The 18,498-nt window shown below is 41.3% G+C and overlaps 1 protein-coding gene across 1 annotated transcript; it reads left to right on the top strand.

Moving 5' to 3' along the window:
- Positions 1 to 1,744: 1,744 nt before the first annotated feature.
- On the top strand, positions 1,745 to 13,382 carry AMER2 (APC membrane recruitment protein 2). Its single transcript, XM_042459319.1, has 2 exons — positions 1,745 to 2,780; positions 2,928 to 13,382. The coding sequence occupies exons 1-2, from the start codon at positions 1,907 to 1,909 to the stop codon at positions 3,797 to 3,799; spliced, it is 1,746 nt and encodes a 581-aa protein (XP_042315253.1). The 5' UTR covers positions 1,745 to 1,906; the 3' UTR covers positions 3,800 to 13,382.
- Positions 13,383 to 18,498: the final 5,116 nt, after the last annotated feature.

The raw sequence follows: 18,498 nt of genomic DNA, 5'->3' as shown, positions 1-18,498 counted from the left end.
AGAAGTATAGTGTCTAGATCAAGAGAAGTAATAGTGCCACTGTATTCTGCTCTGGTCAGGCCCCACCTAGAATATTGTGTCCAGTTCTGGGCACCACAATTCAGAAAGAACATTGAGAAACTGGAGCGTGTCCAAAGGAGGGCGACAAAAATGGTGAAAGGTCTGGAAACCATGCCCTATGAGGAACGACTTAGGGAGCTGGGGATGTTTAGCCTGGAGAAAAGAAGGTTAAGAGGTGATATGATCGCCCTGTTTAAATATTTGAAGGGATGTCATATTGAAGAGGGAGCAAGCTTGTTTTCTGCTGCTCCAGAGAACAGGACCCGGAGCAATGGATGCAAACTGCAGGAAAAGAGATTCCACCTGAACATTAGGAGGAACTTCCTGACAGTTAGGGCTGTTCGACAATGGAATGCACTCCCTCGGAGGGTGATAGAGTCTCCTTCCTTGGAGGTCTTTAAACAGAGGCTGGATGGCCATCTGTCAGGGATGCTTTGATTTGGATTTCCTGCATGGCAGGGGGTTGGACTGGATGGCCCTAGTGGTCTCTTCCAACTCTATGATTCTATGATTCTACGCTCTTGTAACACTTCTGTTGCAAAAAGCAAATAAAAATTAAACACAGGGGCCCAGAGAATAACGAGGGGGACACACAAAAGGAGAAGAACTGATGAGGATCATAACAACGTGCTCCTGCTTCTCTCTACTGTGGAACAGCCTCGCATGCAGGGTAACCAGAGATCCTCCTTTTTCAGGACATGTCCTCCATTTCCACCTTCTATCCAGAAGGAATTTCAAAAACATCCTCCACTTTGAGCAGGACTAAGAATCATGAATTTTCATTTCTGTGAGTGTTTTTAGCTTTTCTTTAGTCATGGATCCTCAATATGACACCCCTCCAAATGTGTGTGTGTATGTGTGTGTGTATTAAGACTGAGAATATCTTTTGAATGACTATTGAGAGGAATAAGACTACACTCATCCCTCCATCTTTGTGGATGATATTTGTGGATTTGATTCTTCATGGATTTGATTAATATGTTCTCTCTAGGAGTATCTAGGTCCTCCAGTGCAACTCTATGGCCAACTTTAACTAAAAGTTGCACTGAAAGACCTAGAGATTCCTAGAGAGAATACTCTACTAGGCATTTGTAGCTCCTCCAGTGCAGTTCTATGGTCAGTCGAATATTAACCACAGAGTTGCGCTGGAGGACCTAGAGATTCCTAGAGAGGTGACCCCTCAGGTAAAAACACAGTGTTTTTGGTATTTGTGGTTATGGAGGGACAGGTGCATATGGGATACTATCCCCTGGAGCAATTTTTAACTGGTGTATGATTGTAATAAACAATGCCATATCCTTATGGGTGTTGTGCAGGAATTAAGCAGAGAAGAGTGGAGGACAGACAGAGAGTCTTGGAGATGTCTCATCCATGAGCTGGGCAGTTAGCAACAACAACAACAACAAACAAATGCTAATAACCCCCTCCTGCATACACAGGCACTGTTTCCTCCCCCCCCCCCCTTAGGCTTTCACAGCCATTTGCTGAGCAAGATGCAGGAACAGTGCAGCCCCCAAATGTAAGTTATATAACCCCTCCCTCCCTCTGTCTCTCTCTCTCTTTTGGGAAAAGGAGGGAAGAGAGAGAGGAGGCAAAGGGAGAGCCTCCCTCCTTCTTTCTCAGGTTGTTTGGGAGTAACAGTGGCGGGGCCTTTGGCGCAGGCCCAGGCCTGAGGTAGAGCGCGGCTTAAGCTAGGCCTCTGGGGTTGCCATGGCGACGGGAGGCAGGCCGCTCTGGCTGAGGCTGAGGCAGCAGCGAGGAGGAGGCTGTCAGTGAGCGCGCAGCAGAGGCTGAGGCAGTTGGAGGAGGAGGAGGAGGAGGAGGCAGCGCCTGAGCCTCCGCCGCCATGGACGGCCACTGCGACTGTGCCGAGCCCGCCAGCAGCAGCAGCAGCCACAGCACCATGGGCGAGCAGCCTCCGCCGCCGCCATCAGGGAAGCTCAACAAAGCCGCCTTCAAGCTCTTCAAGAGGAGGAAGCCCAGCGGAGGCGGCGCCATGCCAAGCATCTTCGGAGTCAGGAGCCTCAAGAGCAGGGGCGGCGATGGCGGCGGAGGCGGAGGCGGCGGGGGGCCGGCGGCGGGGGGCCTGGTCAGGAGCAAGACCCACGACGGCTTGGCCGAGGTGGCAGCGGCGCAGGAGGGCGGCAAGAAGGCGGAGGAGGAGGAGGAGGAGGGCGGCAACAGCAAGGCGCCAGGCTCCTCTCTAGCCCCAGCAGCCACGGCTGCCTCGCCTCCTCCTTCGCCTTCCTCTCCTTCGTCTTCCTCGGTGGGGAAGTCCCACAGCTTCTTCTCCCTCCTGCGCAAGAAGGAGAGGCCCAGCAAGGGCCGAGGGGGGCTGAAGGGGCTCTTCAGCAGCATGCGGTGGCCCCGAAGGGACAAGCCTGGAGGAGGGAGGGAGAAGGAGGGAGAAGAGGAGGCTGGGGAGACCCCCGAGGGCCCGGCTGCCATCCTCATGCCAGGCTCCCTCACGGCCAGCCTGGAGTGCATCAAGGAGGAGGCTCCCCCTCGATCCCCGAGCCCTCCATTGACAGCCATTCTGGACTCTATACTAGCCCCTGAAGCGGTGGCCCCTCAAGAGACACCACTGCTGACCAACTTCCAGGTCGAGGAGACCCCCACAATCGTGTCCCAGGCAAAGGAGAGCCAGGCCAAGCTAATGGAGACCACCGCCACCAACGACGACGACGTTCAAGCGCCTCAGGAGGACCCGGCCATAACAGGTGACATCCCCACCGAGCCTCCCCTCCCTCTCGAGACGGCGGCCCCCGACCCTTCCTCTCTCGACCCACCCTCAGAGCCATCCGTTGACCGTATTTGTTTGATGTTTGCTGACGTGACTTCACTGAAAAGCTTTGACTCTCTTACAGGGTGCGGGGACATTATCGCCGACCCGGAGGATGACGCCGGTGGCAGCGGCGGCGGAGGAAGAGGCGGTGGAGGTGACAAGAGCGCCCTCGGGGTCCACAAAGAAGCAGGGGCCTCCAAAAAGCCTCCCGGCGTGGTGACCTACCAAGGCGGAGGAGAGGAGATGGCCAGCCCCGAACAGGTGGGGGACACGTGCGCCCCAGAGTTCTGGGACCTGTTGTCGCGAGCGGAAAGGAAGACGCCGGAGATGCCGAGACGGAAGGAATCCCCTGAGGCCTCCAAAGATGGCTGTGCCAAAGGCCTACAGGATGAACCCACGGCTGGGCAGCATGTTTGTTTCAACCACAGCCACAGAGAAGAGCAGAAAAGCAGAGAGAAGGAGCAGCAGGAAGCTATCCCCAGCAGCGATGAGGGCTATTGGGATTCGACCACTCCTGGGCCCGAGGAGGACAGTACCAACAATATCCAGAAAGAAGTGATTCCCAGGGACAGCTACAGCGGTGATGCACTCTATGATCTGTATACCGATCCAGACGAAAACACAGCCGCCGTGACTTCTGCAGAAGACGTCACCTCTGTGACTTGCGGCAAGCCACTATCTCCGGTAACGACCACATGTGTGGTCAAAACCCATACAACTTCACTCAAGGACTCCAAGATACCCATTAGTATCAAGCATTTTACATCGCCACATAGCAGCCATGGTCCAGATACCAGTAACAGCCATCACATTGCACACCATCAGCCTACCAAAAGTGAGGTCCCACGAACAAAAATCCCTGTTTCTAAAGTGCTTGTACACCGGGCCAGTTACCGGAGCTTAGCAGGGACAACAGGTAAAGCAGCCACATATCATGAAAGTGCCAAAAAATAGGAGGAGGTTAAGATGAGCATGCAAGTCTTTTACAGGAACTCATTAGTAAGTGGCTTGGCATCACCTAAAGGAAGACATCTACACGTGTCTCTTCCGTGAATACGAAGGACACTTGCTTCTGAATTCCATCCTCATATATAAAGTATATATGTGATATTAGGTTCTTTTTGAGCACTTTTTAAACATTTGTATCTGATTTCTGAAGCACTAAACCATTTGGGAGACCACTTTTCCATGCCTTTTGTGGAAGCAGGACTTTGGGAATATAATCAATTATACAAACACGTGCCATGAATTCTTCAACATGGATGGAGCTATAAGAGAGAGAGGACCAAAAGAAGCTTTCCAGCATATATGATGGTTTTAGTTTTGTTTTAAGTATTTTCAGCCTATACTGAAAAATGATGCCTACTCTAATACTGTGCAAAAATGTCAAGCAAAATAATGATAATGATAATAATAAAAACAACAGCAGTAAAACTTCAGGTCTTTAACCTGAGATTTAGAGAGTACTGTCAACTAGCAAGAGATTCATCTGGTGAAAGGTAGCTGATTGATCAGTTAGGTGGATTTCTATAATAAGAGATATTTTTGTTTGTCTGTTTGTGTTGGATCCGTCCTAATGTAAATGCGTAATGAAGATATCTAGTGAACTCTCAGATGTTTACACCAATGTTTTTCTGATGCATAAAATAATCAGGTTCAAGGGAATAATTTTCCTAAATGCCACTATAGAGACAACTACAAAATTTATACATTAAATTGTTCTTCATGTATAAATAGATGCATATGTTAATTTTAGTGCTACTGTTTTTTATATTAAAATGTCTTTCTGTATTTACTAGAGTTGAAGCAAAGTTAGTTTTTATAGATGGATAATTTTACAATTCTAAACGTATGAACCTTTAAAAGTAGAGCAAAATTTTATATGGACTTTAACACCCTAGAAGAAACAACTCTGTTAATCCTATAAACGCGATGCATGCACAAGACCAATATTTTCATATTCTTCTGGAAGCCCCATGTTTTCAAGCATAAAATAGAACATTGCTTCAGTCTCTTGCAGAGTTACTGCCTAAGGCTCCACATCCATTTAATATATAATTGTGTGTGTAAACACATACACAAACACACATACTGTATGTTTCAAGAGGTAATGAAATGAATTTGGGGTGTTAAACAAAGTTGAGTTCCTCCTCCCCTGAGTTTAGACTTAAATATTATTTTACTTTAAGAAAGAAAGGGAAACTGGCAAACGGCTAGTCCATTAAACAATTATATCATCTTGGAGGTAATAGACATCATAATGGCCCTTGAATAGGAGCAGTGCTACTAAAATGTAGTTACTGTATTGACATCTTTTCAATGTAACAGCATCACATGATGTGCCTAAAGACCTATTTTCTATTTAGATTGAAAGAGCCTCATTGAGATGTAATGGAATGACAGTGCTTTAAAAATAAAATAGAGAACAACATTAGAGTGCTGTTTCAGTACATCCTGAAGATAGTGCATATTTCTTTTAAAAAAAATCAAAACTTAGTCTGAAAAACCATTTATTACATGACCCAGAAAATCTTAAATTTACTAAAGTCAGCTAAATTTCATCTAGGTAACAGTCTGTTTACATTGCCTTCTTTTTAAATATAAAGTAAATGCAAGTATACAAAATAGAAATTGAAGAGTGTTATAGTTGCATGTTAAGGAGGAAATATAGTAAATGTGAAACCTGTAATCTTGCCCACAGCTAGGTTCCTTTTATCTCATTGATTTAAATGGTATTTAGGCAACCTTTTTATAGGATTTCAGAGGACCAGCATGTTTATTTACAAAGGCCAAGTTCCCAAAGAGTAACTAGGTATACGCAAGAACTTGCCACAGGATTTTCCCACTTCTTTTGTAAAACTACGAACAGCTGACAATCCCCCCCCCCCCCCCCCCGCAAAAAGGCTATCATAAATTGCTTTTTAAAGAAGGTTCATTTCTTAAGTGGCTTGCTTGTGAGGGGGCGAGAAACACAACCAACACCACACCCTTGGGCATACCGGACAAGTTAAGTGGCTTTTTGGAATTCAGCCAAAGATGCTATTCACAGTGGTCAAATTTAAAGAATTTTGGAACTAATTCTGTGATCCTAAGGGATCTTTAGACTTATTTTCTCAGACAGCAGCCTGTGTGCCACATAGTTAAAAACTGCTTTTGAAAGTGTGGCAATTAGGTTGAAGTCATTTCAAAAGCATGTTGTGATATGGCTGATCAAAACAAAAGCTAACTAAGCTAGACCATGTCTGTTCCAAGAGTGTAAGCAGATAATTTGGATTTCAGTCAATAATATATCTTACTCGGAGTGATACAGATTATGATCCTCAAACCATTTGATCCTAGTATATAGTGGAATACTGCTTTCAGTGTTTTGTAAATTACATGCAACAAAGTTGGGATGGGTCATGTCTTCCATTCTCCAAGAGGAGAGAAACAAGAATCAAATCTTAGCCTTTCACTCCATATATTCTTTTCTCCTCTATTTAGAGCCAGACAGTTGAGTTCTAGGATGCTTCATTGGCAATAAGTTCTATTTAATCAGTCAGTCTCCCAAGAACACCTCATATTTAGAATCACAGTGTTAACACAACCACATGAATGGTTTATTTTGTGTACTTTCTCAGAATGTATTTGTCAATGGTTGCAGGTGCACCCTTTCACACAAACATATTGTACATATGCATTCATATTCTTGTGGACAGCACATATTTTACATGACACACATTGGTAATATGGTAAAGGGTGTGTACACTTCCCTGGACAGACTAAAAGATCCAAGGTACATACAGCAAATCTTGTCAAATCATTTTGACAACTTACTAATCTTTGCCAAACAAAGGGATTCACTTTTGACCTGATTTTGCTTGTATTTTGTTTTCTAAGAGATTTAGGATGTAGAAGATGATTGGCTCCTGCTCCTGCAGTCCCTCCCTTTGAGGATTGTGAGACTGCATCAGGCGAAATGGTTTTCATTTTGTAGCTGTAATGCTCTGGAAGGAAAGAATGTAGAGGGCAGATAATGATTTTAATCCTAAGCATATAACAGCTATTCTCAATTTCACTTCAGTGAAGGTCATGTTCTCCATGTGTATACTATCTATGCAGAAATATCAAAATTGCTTGTTTTGAAGGAGAAATTGGGTAAAGGATTAATAAAGGGTGTTGAAAGTGGAGCTGGAAAGAGGATGTTGTGATGGGCTGAGAGACTGAATTAAATCCAAAGGAGAGTTGGGTCATTTAAACTGCCAAGAAACACTTTAATTTGGAGTTGAAGGCTTTCATGGCCGACATCCATAGTTTTTTGTGGGGTTTTTGGGCTATGTGGCCATGTTCTAGAACATGGCCACATAGCCCGAAAAACCCACTAAAACACCTTAATTTGCTTGCAGTTTTTCATCATATGCATTTTGTTTATGTGTACGCTGCATGTATGCAGAGCTAATCATAGTTTTTTTATTTGTGACTAAGCCATTATTTTTTGTCTTTCTTTTATTTATTTGCTCTTTTAGTTTCCATCTCTTTCACTATCTTGTGAAGGCTGTAAAATGTAGTCTAAGGTGTACCACATACAGCCATTCTTTTCACAGATAATAGGACCAATGTTAACTTCTGTCAATGCCTTCAGTAGTTATTTATCAACTGTTTGAATGATACAGTGTTTTTGTGATCAACAATGCTCATGTGATTTTGCTGATAAGGGAGTAAGCACTATGTAAACAACTAACTAGGTCTTGTTAGAGGATCGTGTACATTGACCTAAGCCTTTCACTGACAGTGTGCCAATAGTACTAATTTTGCGATATCACAATGGAGTTAAATTTTCCTAATATATGCCTTTGGAAATGTACTAATGATAATAAATGGAGTGGATACCAAGCTTGCTATATTCATAACATGCAATTGTATAAGTGAAATGGCTGATATCTGTGAGGAATTTAGGAAGGAGTTGGTCTGTGACTGCAAGGTGTTAAGGAAGTAGGATGGAAGCAGTTTGGATCTTTCCGTTGGTACCAACTAGTACAGCAGCAGTTCATTTGTCTGCTAGTAATGTTAATATGTTGTTGACAATCATATCTTAAAAAGAAAAAGGAGAAAGCAACTTGAAGTAATGTGCTTTGTCAACTTTTGTGATTTTTTTAAACCACAAAAACAGGAATTGGGTGATGGTCTTTGATCATGTCAAAGACTTTGTAGAGAAGGATGATTCTGTATTTTGACGACATAGTTGACATGTTGGACACGCAGAGTACATTCACAGGGTTTTCGCATGAATCCAAACAAACTTGGTAAGAAAGGGGTCTGTCTCAGTCCCAAACCTCTGAATTCACTGGGCTGTTGCCAGAGCTGGAAGTCTGAGGCACTTTCAGTGCCAGAGATGGGTGAAACCCAGTTCTTACATGATACTTTGGCCTAAAATAAGCACTGGAAAGCTCTTCTCACAGCTGCAAAATCCAATATGTAGAAATGGCACATTATTCTAGTGACACATCATTGCTGCCTCTGTGTTGTCCTCATCATTGATATGCCAGTCTTTCATTGTGTGCCCACATTTTGCCATGCCCTGTCAGCATAGTTATGTACAAGCTGCATTCTACCACAGACCACCGTTTTCAGAAATGGCCCTTAATAATTCACAAAACATTTCATACAATACAAATATATTATCTATTTATTTGAAAACACATCCTATTCCTCAGGGCTCTTACTCCCAGGCAGTTGTGTACAGGATTGTAGCCAATTTTGAAATTCTTAAATGCTGCAGCATATATACTGCAGTTAATTGTTGCCAGGATGTTTTTATTTTTAATATGAATATTATATTTGTATGTTAGAAAATATAAGCAGTGCCTAAGACAATGCACTGAAAAGGATATTCAACAAACGTATGAGCACTCTGATAAGTTAAGATTGAGAAAAATGGTAAGATTAAGAAAGATGGTAAAGCGGTGGAATTAAAGGAATGAAACATAAGAAAGTTACCATCCTGGTAGCATTCTATAGAGCTGTGCATTTTAATCACTAGAGATTTCTGTATTTCTGCAGCCTCGATAGGCAGAAATGATCTTCCAAGTCCCAAAGATGCTGTATTCTTTAATAATGAAGTCATTATTTTTATTCTTTAAAGAAGGCTTTATTTATGTAGCATTCGGCTTGGGATGATTGTTTGTACATTTGTTACCTTGTACATAACAAGCAAAGAGTATGTTAGGTCAGGTATTTAGCATTTTGTACTCTTTGCATTTGCAGGTCACCTTGTACATTTTATGTGTTGTTGGAATGTATTATGTAATAATGTATGGTTTAAATATTTTGTGTGACATATGGTTTTTTAAAGGACACCTTTCTTCCCTTTCTAATGCTATCAACTGCTCTTTGTGATCTTGCTTTGCTCCCATAGATGTAAAGTTTGTTACACCCTAGGTGTGGTCTGCCTCTGAGACAAAGACTTTGTTCTCATCTCAGTGCACATGCATTTTTCCTATTGGCAGAAGTCCACAGCCCACATACTCTGCTGAAATTCACATTACTTTAGCCTAGGATAAATGGCATGTGGACTTCAGCTATTAGGAGTCATAAAGGCGCATGCAGGAGATTTAAGACAAGCTTCACTGTTATGAGGTAAACACATGATAAGTGTTACTGGTGAACTGGTTGTCCTGCAAACATTACAGCCCCAATATCCTTAGCTTAGCAATGGATAGAATCTATACTTTTTCTGTTTATAAACTCATCCTAAGGAAATTCCTTCTCTGGTTAATTTTTCATAGCTTCTACTGAATTATTTATCTAGACTAAAATGATATTGCACCAAAGTCTTTGAAATGTCTGATTCTAAGGGCAATTTCAGCATAGTGCTTCAATTCCAGAGAACCACAGTTTGCTTTGCTTTCGGAAGCAAAACTATTAGTTGGCCTGGAAATTTATGGGACACCCAGGCTCAAAGGAAGCTATTGAAGTGGTTCCTGAGCTTACTTGGAAGCTTTTTGTGTTGTGGATTGACATATTTTGTGGAGAGCATAGCAACAATATGTTCTACACCTGTTAGACAAGAACCATTCATCTGCCCATACACAATTATAATAACATTACTGTATTACTGTATTACCATTTTGCTTAGCAGAGTAGAATGGTAGTTCATTTTAGAAAAATCGGGGATGGATTCTGCTCATTTCATTGCTACTCACTATGTTGAAATGCCATAATTTGAAATCTGAATTGGTAGATACATGTATCCTAAGATATAACCATTTCATATTAAACTAAAACTAAGCATGGTATGCATGTAGGAAGCTGATCAGGGCAATGGCATGGAAGACAGTAACTGTTTGCTTCTGTGCCACCAACACAAACTACCCTGAACAGTTGAATTTTAAGTTAAACTGCTTAAAGCCATAAATTTACAGCAAACAGTCTATTTCACTTGGGCCATTTGGAGTCTGAGAATTGGTGTGGGTTCAAAGAGTGGAACTTCATGGTACTGATCCACCCCCCTTTCCCTCCCAGCTGCCTTCAAAATATACAAATCTTTCTCATCATGTATAGTTTGATCCTGGTAGTTGTACTGTTGTGTGGGTGTGAAACAAAAGAGTTTTGTCACCAGACTCTTGGCTGAAATAGACTGGGAAAACTTCCAGTCTTTCCAAAGAATCCAGTCTGAGGGTCGCTTCAAATTCCATGTTGTTTTGGTTCATACTTTCTAGACACACACACACACACACACACGTATAGATAACAGACAGAGAGGTCAGGGCTGGCTATGACTCACTGCCAAGTGTACACTTGGTGTCAAAGGTGATCTTATCACATAATGTGTGTAAGCATACCCTTGTATTACAGCTCTGCAATGTAAGTTGTAGTAATAGGCAGAGCACTTAAGTGTTCTGGCCTCAGTACAGGAATAGTAAGTGTGAATCTGGCCCTGTTGATTTTATTGACAACTCCTTAAATTGTCTTGCATTTTTTGGTTCAAAACACACTGCAGAAATAATCTAGTTGGAGACCGCTTTAACTGCCCTGACTCAGTGCTAAGTAGTCCTGAGAACTGTAGTTTATTGTGGCACCAAAGCTCTCTGACAGAGAGGGCTAAATGTCTCCCAAAACTACAGTTCCTAGAATTCCCTAGCATTGAACATTTAAAGTGCTCTTAAACTGGATTATTTCTGCATTGTGTATTGGACCCTTGTCTATTCCGTTTTTGCCTCTCCCTCTGCTTCAGCTTGAAAGTGTTCATACCATGTTACTTAGCATTTTCACAGAACCACAAAAGAAACACTATTTCTCCTAATTCATCTAGATAAGACAACATCAAACAAAAGGAAGAGACACAAGCTATTTTAAAATCCCTGAGGTCAAGAACAGTATCCCGTAAGAAAACCAGGCTAACTAGTAATAAAAGCGAAAAGGAGCAAGTGCAGAGTGCTGGGACATGGGAGGTCTGGTATAAGATTTTGCTCATATTCATATTAGAGTGTAGATAAAAACCAGATGGTGAAAATCTTTTATTCTGACTATATCATAAAAGTGGTGCTAAAAGTGGAGTTCAGAGTACAGTACTGGGGGAAGGAGGGGCACATAGGAGTCCCAATAAAACAAGTTACCATTTTTTGTCAGTGCCATTGATTGAGATGACACCAGTGATGGTACCAGTCTGCTTTTCGCAGCCTGTGACTCCGTGTGCCCCAGGAAACCCCAGTTGTTTGAATGGGCCAAAGCCAGGCAATAGCTTATGACTTGCTATCAAAGATACGGTGTCTGTACCCATCCATACATCTGTGCCTGTGAAATTTCTGACCTGTGAGTTTTTTCTACCATAAACTGTGAACAGTACTTGCTGGTACTGCTTGCTTGGAGTAGAGTTTAACTGTAAAGGAAAATACTGGTTGTTTGTATTCCATCAGCACAAACGTCTTCCTCTACCCTATATATAGACCAGTAACCTTTCAGCTTTCAGTGTTGGTGCCTTCTTCAAGCAGACATCTCTCTGCTTGTAGTTTTCCTTTAGTCCCCTTCTAGCACCAACTTAGCATTTGTAACGTGTCTCTCTCCCATTCTGCCAGGATGTATTTTCTCATTGCCTGCAGTGTATCTTCCATGCACATCCCTCTTGCTCCACTGCCAGCAGTGATTACATCCCACTTATCCTTCATCCAATTTGTTTGCTGCCAGCAATTTTTTCTCCATGTCCATCCCTTTTCACCCTATGAGAAGTGTATTTTCCAGGAACGTTTTCCCCTTCCTTCCCTCCTCCTGCCAAATATGTGTTTTTCTTTCTGCAGCCTAAGCACACTGCAGGCTATACATGCATAGGCTATGCGCATGTCACACTGCATCAATAGTGTTTCTTTCCATGAGCATCCTTACCCATGCATTTTTATGAGCAACTCACTCCATTTTGCTACCTCATTGTCGGAAATATGCTCCTCTCTCCTTTCCCCCAAACAGCTGAAATCTATTAACCTTCCATGAATGATGTATGGCTTTTTTATTGCAGAGTTTACTAGCAAATAATGCTATTTTTAGAAGAACCCCTTTTGTTTAGGATGAGATGTTGCTGTATATTGTGGAAAGCCAATTTTTTGCAATATACAGAAGAAAGGGCTGCTGGTTTGTGTTTGATTTATCTCAATACATAAAGACCCAAAGCATACAAATTACAGTTGCTGTCAGGGAATAGGGAAGATAGAATTTGTCCTTTAATGCGCTAATTGTTCTGACTGACACTAATGCAGTCAGAGCTTTAGGGCACACTCTCAACATCACTTAATACAAATGGTTATCACCTTAATCTACTTTAGCCATGCTTTTGTGTACAGCAACAAGGTAGTTGATGAACAGTAAAAGATCTCCCCACTTCCAGCTTTCACTATCTGTGCATGTATGGTATATGTTTGAGCCAACTGGTGATATAAAACTAGGAACTGGTAACTATGCTGATGGTTTTGCATATGTGTCACAGAAGCTGAAATACAGAAACTTCCATATTTTAAGAAAAAAGATTTTGACACTAATGAAAATAGAATCTACACTCTTATAACACACCGTTACACTTTGGTTTGAAAATTTGTTTCACTGTTATGCAGACATTTACACTGTTTTGTATATTGTTGTGATAATATTTTTCCCTGCTGCTCAAAATGCAAATCATGTCTCTCCCCTCCCTCTTTTTCTTGTTGTTTTTCCATTTTAACAAGCAACCCCACTCCAGGACTTGACCCTGGTGTTTAGCATGTGCAATCTAAAGCTAACACAATAATTGTCATTATTAATTTAGGTTGTGATGGCAGAAATGGGATCTGATCCTAAGAAGTACAGTGAATCCTATGTGCTGTCTACTGTGCCACTGCCTGCCCTCATTTTGTAATTTGTTAAAAAGTATATTTTTTTCTTTTTACTTTAATTGCTGTTTTAAGTGGAAAATATTCTTTAGCCAATTGATGGTGTTGGGTTAAGACTGTAAACAAGACCATCATCTTCATCATCATCATCCTATTATTGTTATTATTATTATTATGTTGGTCTGTGTTACATTAAAGAAATCACTGAAGTATCAAAGTAGTACTGTCTATTTTTACATACAGACACACTGAAGAAAAAATAAGGTCATATCTGCTTTGAACAAATACTTCTACAGAAAGGGCAACAACTCTCTTTAACCAATGTTATGGCCTTCAAACATTTATCCTAGGCTGCAGCTACACTGCAGAAATAATGCAGTTTGGCACCACTGTAACTGCCATGGCTGAATACTATGGAATCCTAGTTTGTTGTGGTACCAGAACATTCTGACAGAAAAGGCTAAGTATCTCACAAAACTACAAATCCCCAAGTTCCATACCACTGAGCCATAGAAGTTCAAGCACTGTCAAACTGCATTATTTCTGCAGTGCAGATGCAGCCCTAGTTACAGTTACCAACTGAGTAGCCATAGATCCTAGAGGCAGCTATCACAGGATGCATATAATAACTGGAGAGGCAAATACCTGTATCCTGAACCACAAACATTCCCACAGTTCTTGCAAATCAGATCCAAGCATGGAAACAACCTTCTCTTAATAGAGAACTGGTGCAGATACAGATACATAGCTAGAATTGTGGCTCAGATCTTAGCTTGACATCTCCTGGACCAACCCTCCAAGCCTACCTTAACAGCCAGCAGCCATTCCAAGGGATGGACATCTGCTCTGCTAGCAATTGGTGTGCAGAAGGATCATGTTACCAGCCCTCTCCCGCCAGTGAACAGTGATAGGATGAGGAGTTGAAACTGGGGTCCTGCTAACAGCTGACACAAGGTTTCTGAAAATGTCATCTTGCACACTGAATGCCAACAGAACAGACCTCCGCTGCTTGGGTGCAACTGCTAGGTCTTAGGGTAGGTTTGGGGGTCATTTGCAATTGTGGCAATAGTGCCCTGATTGTGAATACATAACAGTTGGCCCTCTGTATCCATAGATTCTTCATCCACTGATTGATCCATCCACAACTTCCAAATAAATACAAAATTCAATATGCAAACCTTGCTTTTACCATTTTATATAAGGGACATCATTTTATTATGCCATTGTATGCAATGGGACTTGAGCAGCCACAGATTTTGGTATCCATGGGAAGTCCTGGAACAAAACTCCAGCAGATACCAAGGGTCTATTATAATATTTGTGAATGTGGAGTAGTTATGGATCCATAAATAAACAATAATAAATATGTTACAAAGCTATAACTACATCACTGGATGTCAGCCCATATTCACATTGTCATGCTCATCTTGACTTCATTGAATTTGTTGGTTATGTCTTGGTTTGTGTGGGGATACCTACACCCACTGCCTCAATGGTGGTTGGAATGAGAACATTGTCTTCAGGTGCTGTAATGTAAATCATGAAAACCTAAAAAATAAGTTTAGCAGTAGCTTATATTGCTTAAATTCTTAGGGTCCATCGATAAAACCTGCACCACATATGGGTTACATATACTATTTAGGTAACTTTTTCATCTCTCCAGAAGTGGCCAGATATAGGGTTCCCCCCCTCCAGATATTAGACTGCAACTACGCCCAGCATTGCTAGTGGTGAAGAATGTTGGGAGTTGCAGTCTGACAATATTTGGAGGGCCACATGGGATCACTTTTGCTATAACCAATAGTGATATAGAAGGAAAATTATCCTCAGTGCGTGAGAAGTGGAACCTGTTATAACTCCTTTCACAAAGTCATTAAACATATAGGAACCCTGGTCTCTACAACTGGGTACTATCCCTCTACCCTTTTCCTTTTCTTAAAAATCACTAAATAAATCCTAAATCAAGGAAAGAAGATGGTGATGATGTTATGTACCTTAGGAAGAGACTTCAATGCACCTAGGACCAAGAGTGCTGCCTGGTGGAGCATTCATGACAACGTTTGGAAAAATTACTTTTTTGACTTTCTTTTTTATGAAAACTGGCTAGAGCAATCTGGGAATTATAGTCCAAAAAAGTAATTTTCCAAACTCTGGTCCTACTAATCAAATGATACTGTGCACCTAATCTGTCTTTGTCTCTTTAATAGAATTTCTGGTGGTTGTTTGTGGTGTAAAACATGGGATATATTACAAATGAAAGACAACATAATCTAGACACCTGTAAAATTCTACAAATAAGGTTTGGTGACTGTGCAGTAAAAACCTAGAATCTGCCTAAAATATAAAAATGACCTCTTTAGTTGAGCACAAGACATGATGTCTGTAGTGTTGCATAAAATTTGAATTACCTATTCAATATGAATAATAATAATAAGATATCACTTCTCATTAACAATGTCATTTTGCTGCATAAGTGGCATGCTGGGCTGAAGAAGGAGGTATTGCCATCATAACTGAGAGAAACAGAATCTCTCATTTTCCAGTATGTGCATCAGCAAGAGTTTTCCAGAAGAATTACTGGAGTCCACCAGAACTGCTATTGCTGATTGCCATAAAACATGATGCAAAAGGTTTGAAACCAAGCCTTATGAGCTGGATATGTTCAGCTTGAAGAGAAAACTAAGATGTCATAATTTTCTTTAAATATCTGGAGTGATGTCATGTAAATGGCAGAACAAATTAGTTTTCTGCTGCTCCAGAGACTAGAACACCAACCAGTGGATTCAAATTATAAAAAATGTCCCACCTAAATATTAGGAATACCTTTTTTCATGTAATTGGCGTTCAGTGATGGAATAGACTGCCTTGGAAGGTGATGGACTCTTCATCCGTGGGAGTCTTTAAACAGGTTGGATGGGTATCTTTCAGGAGTGCTTTAGTTGTGCATTCTTGCATGGCAGGGGTTAGAATAGATGGCCCTTGTGGCCCCTTCCAACTCTTAAGATCCCATGATTCTGGGAAAATAGAGCTATGATTAGTAGTAGCCAATGCACTGATTTTTTTTTTTTTACCAATGAATGGAAAAAGTATGAAAGAAATCATGATCCAAACTGTATCAGATAATGGTACCAATCTCTGCATGCACACTAGTTTATGTTGCTAGCATATTCAGATAAAGCAGGAAAGACTTCTGACTGAAAGCCTGGAGGGGCAATGCCAGTCAAACTAGACAAGAATTATCCAGATGAACTAGTTTTCTAACTCAGTAATAGCAACAGTCCTCTATTGTCCTTTCAATTTTTCTACTAACTTTAAGGGCAAAGTACTTTAAGCGTGTCAAACTTCTCAAAATGCTGGACTAGGCTAGATGCAAGCTGACTGAGATAGACTTGTATTGTTATAAAATATTGATTTGATGTACTGCGTTTGGCACATTGTAACTGGCAGTTTGTTTTTAACTACAAGATCCCTCCCCCTCCAGTTATGCTGAGCTACCTACAACACAGTCATATAGAGCCAAAAATTAGCTTTATATAAAAGCAGCATGCACAAATCAACAGTGTATAAAATGCAACAACATTTCAAATGCAAATGCAAAGCAATGACAAATGTAAACACCAGCGACAGCTAAATTGCAATCCTAATATTGCACCCAGAAACCCAAATGGTCCCTTCCAGAAGTAGAAAGTAAATGTACCATAATTCAACACATTTAATTGAATTTACATGCTTGAAACTGTGTACGTTGGGAATCCATCAGTGCTACTTGTGTTTTTAAAAAAACAAAAACCAACAAACCCAGCTAATTGTAATCAGCTAATGTGAAATCCACTAAGCATTATTTTTGGTTACTTCAGCTGATTTCAGTGGTACAACAGGAAGGATGAGAGCTCAAAACAGCTTATGTATTGCCCATACAGTCTCCCACTCAAGCTTAGAGGATTTACAGATTAGTAGATTGTGCTACAGTAGTTAACTTTCTGAGATATTGTGACCAACAACAATATGTTATTTCTACCCATTTTATCAAGATGAATGCAAGACAGAGCTACTCTGCTTTTCCCCTGGTGTTTCATATATCCTCCGATATACATATACTGTACATACACCCCTGTGCAAAATAGTTTCTTCATCCCTTTCACAGCCAGGATCAACTCTTCTGTAGACATTTTGCATGTGCTGAGTTCTACCCTCCTAAAAGCTATCATCTTCAAACATTTCCCACAGAGATCCTAGGAGAGTATCTGCAGCATAATTAGGTCCTGAGTCCTTTAGGCTGCTCCATAGCTTCCTTTTCCTTTCAGGCATTTAATATTTCGTTGGTATTACCACCAGGTTTGATGTGACATGTGCTACTGGCTTTTCTCAGAAAAACTGTAATGTATTTTATCCTCCTAGCCCTTTTTATAAAGTAGGTAAATTCTGTTGATGTGGCTAAAGTTGTGATCCTGTAACCATTTAATTATAAAAAACATTTTCAGGGGTAGCCATGTTGGCCATGTAGCAAAGTACAATGGCATCCCAAATCCACAAAATAGTGATATCTTTAGTCCCAACCAAAATGCACAAAATGCTGCAAGCTGTCAAAGCTCTACTGGCTTCTTTATCAGGCAAAGATGTTAAAAATCATATGGGGGGGGGGGGGGAGATTAAGACCCAAGCCTGCATATACAGTATTCATCAGGAATCTGTTCCAGACTCCTCCCCCATGGATAGCAAAAAACATGGGATCTTAAATCCTGTTCTTTTCTATGGGTGCATGTGCATGCTCACTCACACCCACCCATGTGTGCAGCCATGTGCACGTGCACCCATTGAAAAAGTTGGGGCTTGCCGTCCATGGAAAGCTCAGATCCATGGATGGCAAATCTGCAGTTGGAGCAGGCAAGTGTAGTTATGATGTTTCTATTCTCAGTTCATGTGTTCTTAGAGGAACATTCATGCAGGCCGGCTTCTCCTCCTGCTGGCCATTTGGGTAATCCAGGGGGGTGGGGGAGGAATTAAGCTTTTAACATTTTAAAATTCCATTTGCAAGACAGAAAGAGATGCTTCTCTTGAGATCCAAGTTTCCTTACTTGTGAGTAAGCCACACTGAACTCAATAGGACTTACCTGCGAGAGTAGACAGGTATAGCAGTGAATGCCAGTCTTCAGACCGGTCAGATGCACTTTGATATTAAAACTGCAACAAGCTAAGTGTAAAATACTGACAGGGGGCATAAGATTAACAAACAAGGTTCCTCTGAGCACACATTCAGTCCAGGAATATGTTTTCAGAACCAATATACAAGTTTCTACTGCTTTCTTCCAGCACTTGGAAATC

The sequence above is a fragment of the Sceloporus undulatus genome, chromosome 3 (assembly GCF_019175285.1).
Source record: "Sceloporus undulatus isolate JIND9_A2432 ecotype Alabama chromosome 3, SceUnd_v1.1, whole genome shotgun sequence".
In the NCBI taxonomy this organism is placed as follows: domain Eukaryota; kingdom Metazoa; phylum Chordata; class Lepidosauria; order Squamata; family Phrynosomatidae; genus Sceloporus; species Sceloporus undulatus.
Note: the sequence above shows the minus strand (reverse complement) of the source record. Positions and strands in the feature narration are given on the sequence as shown.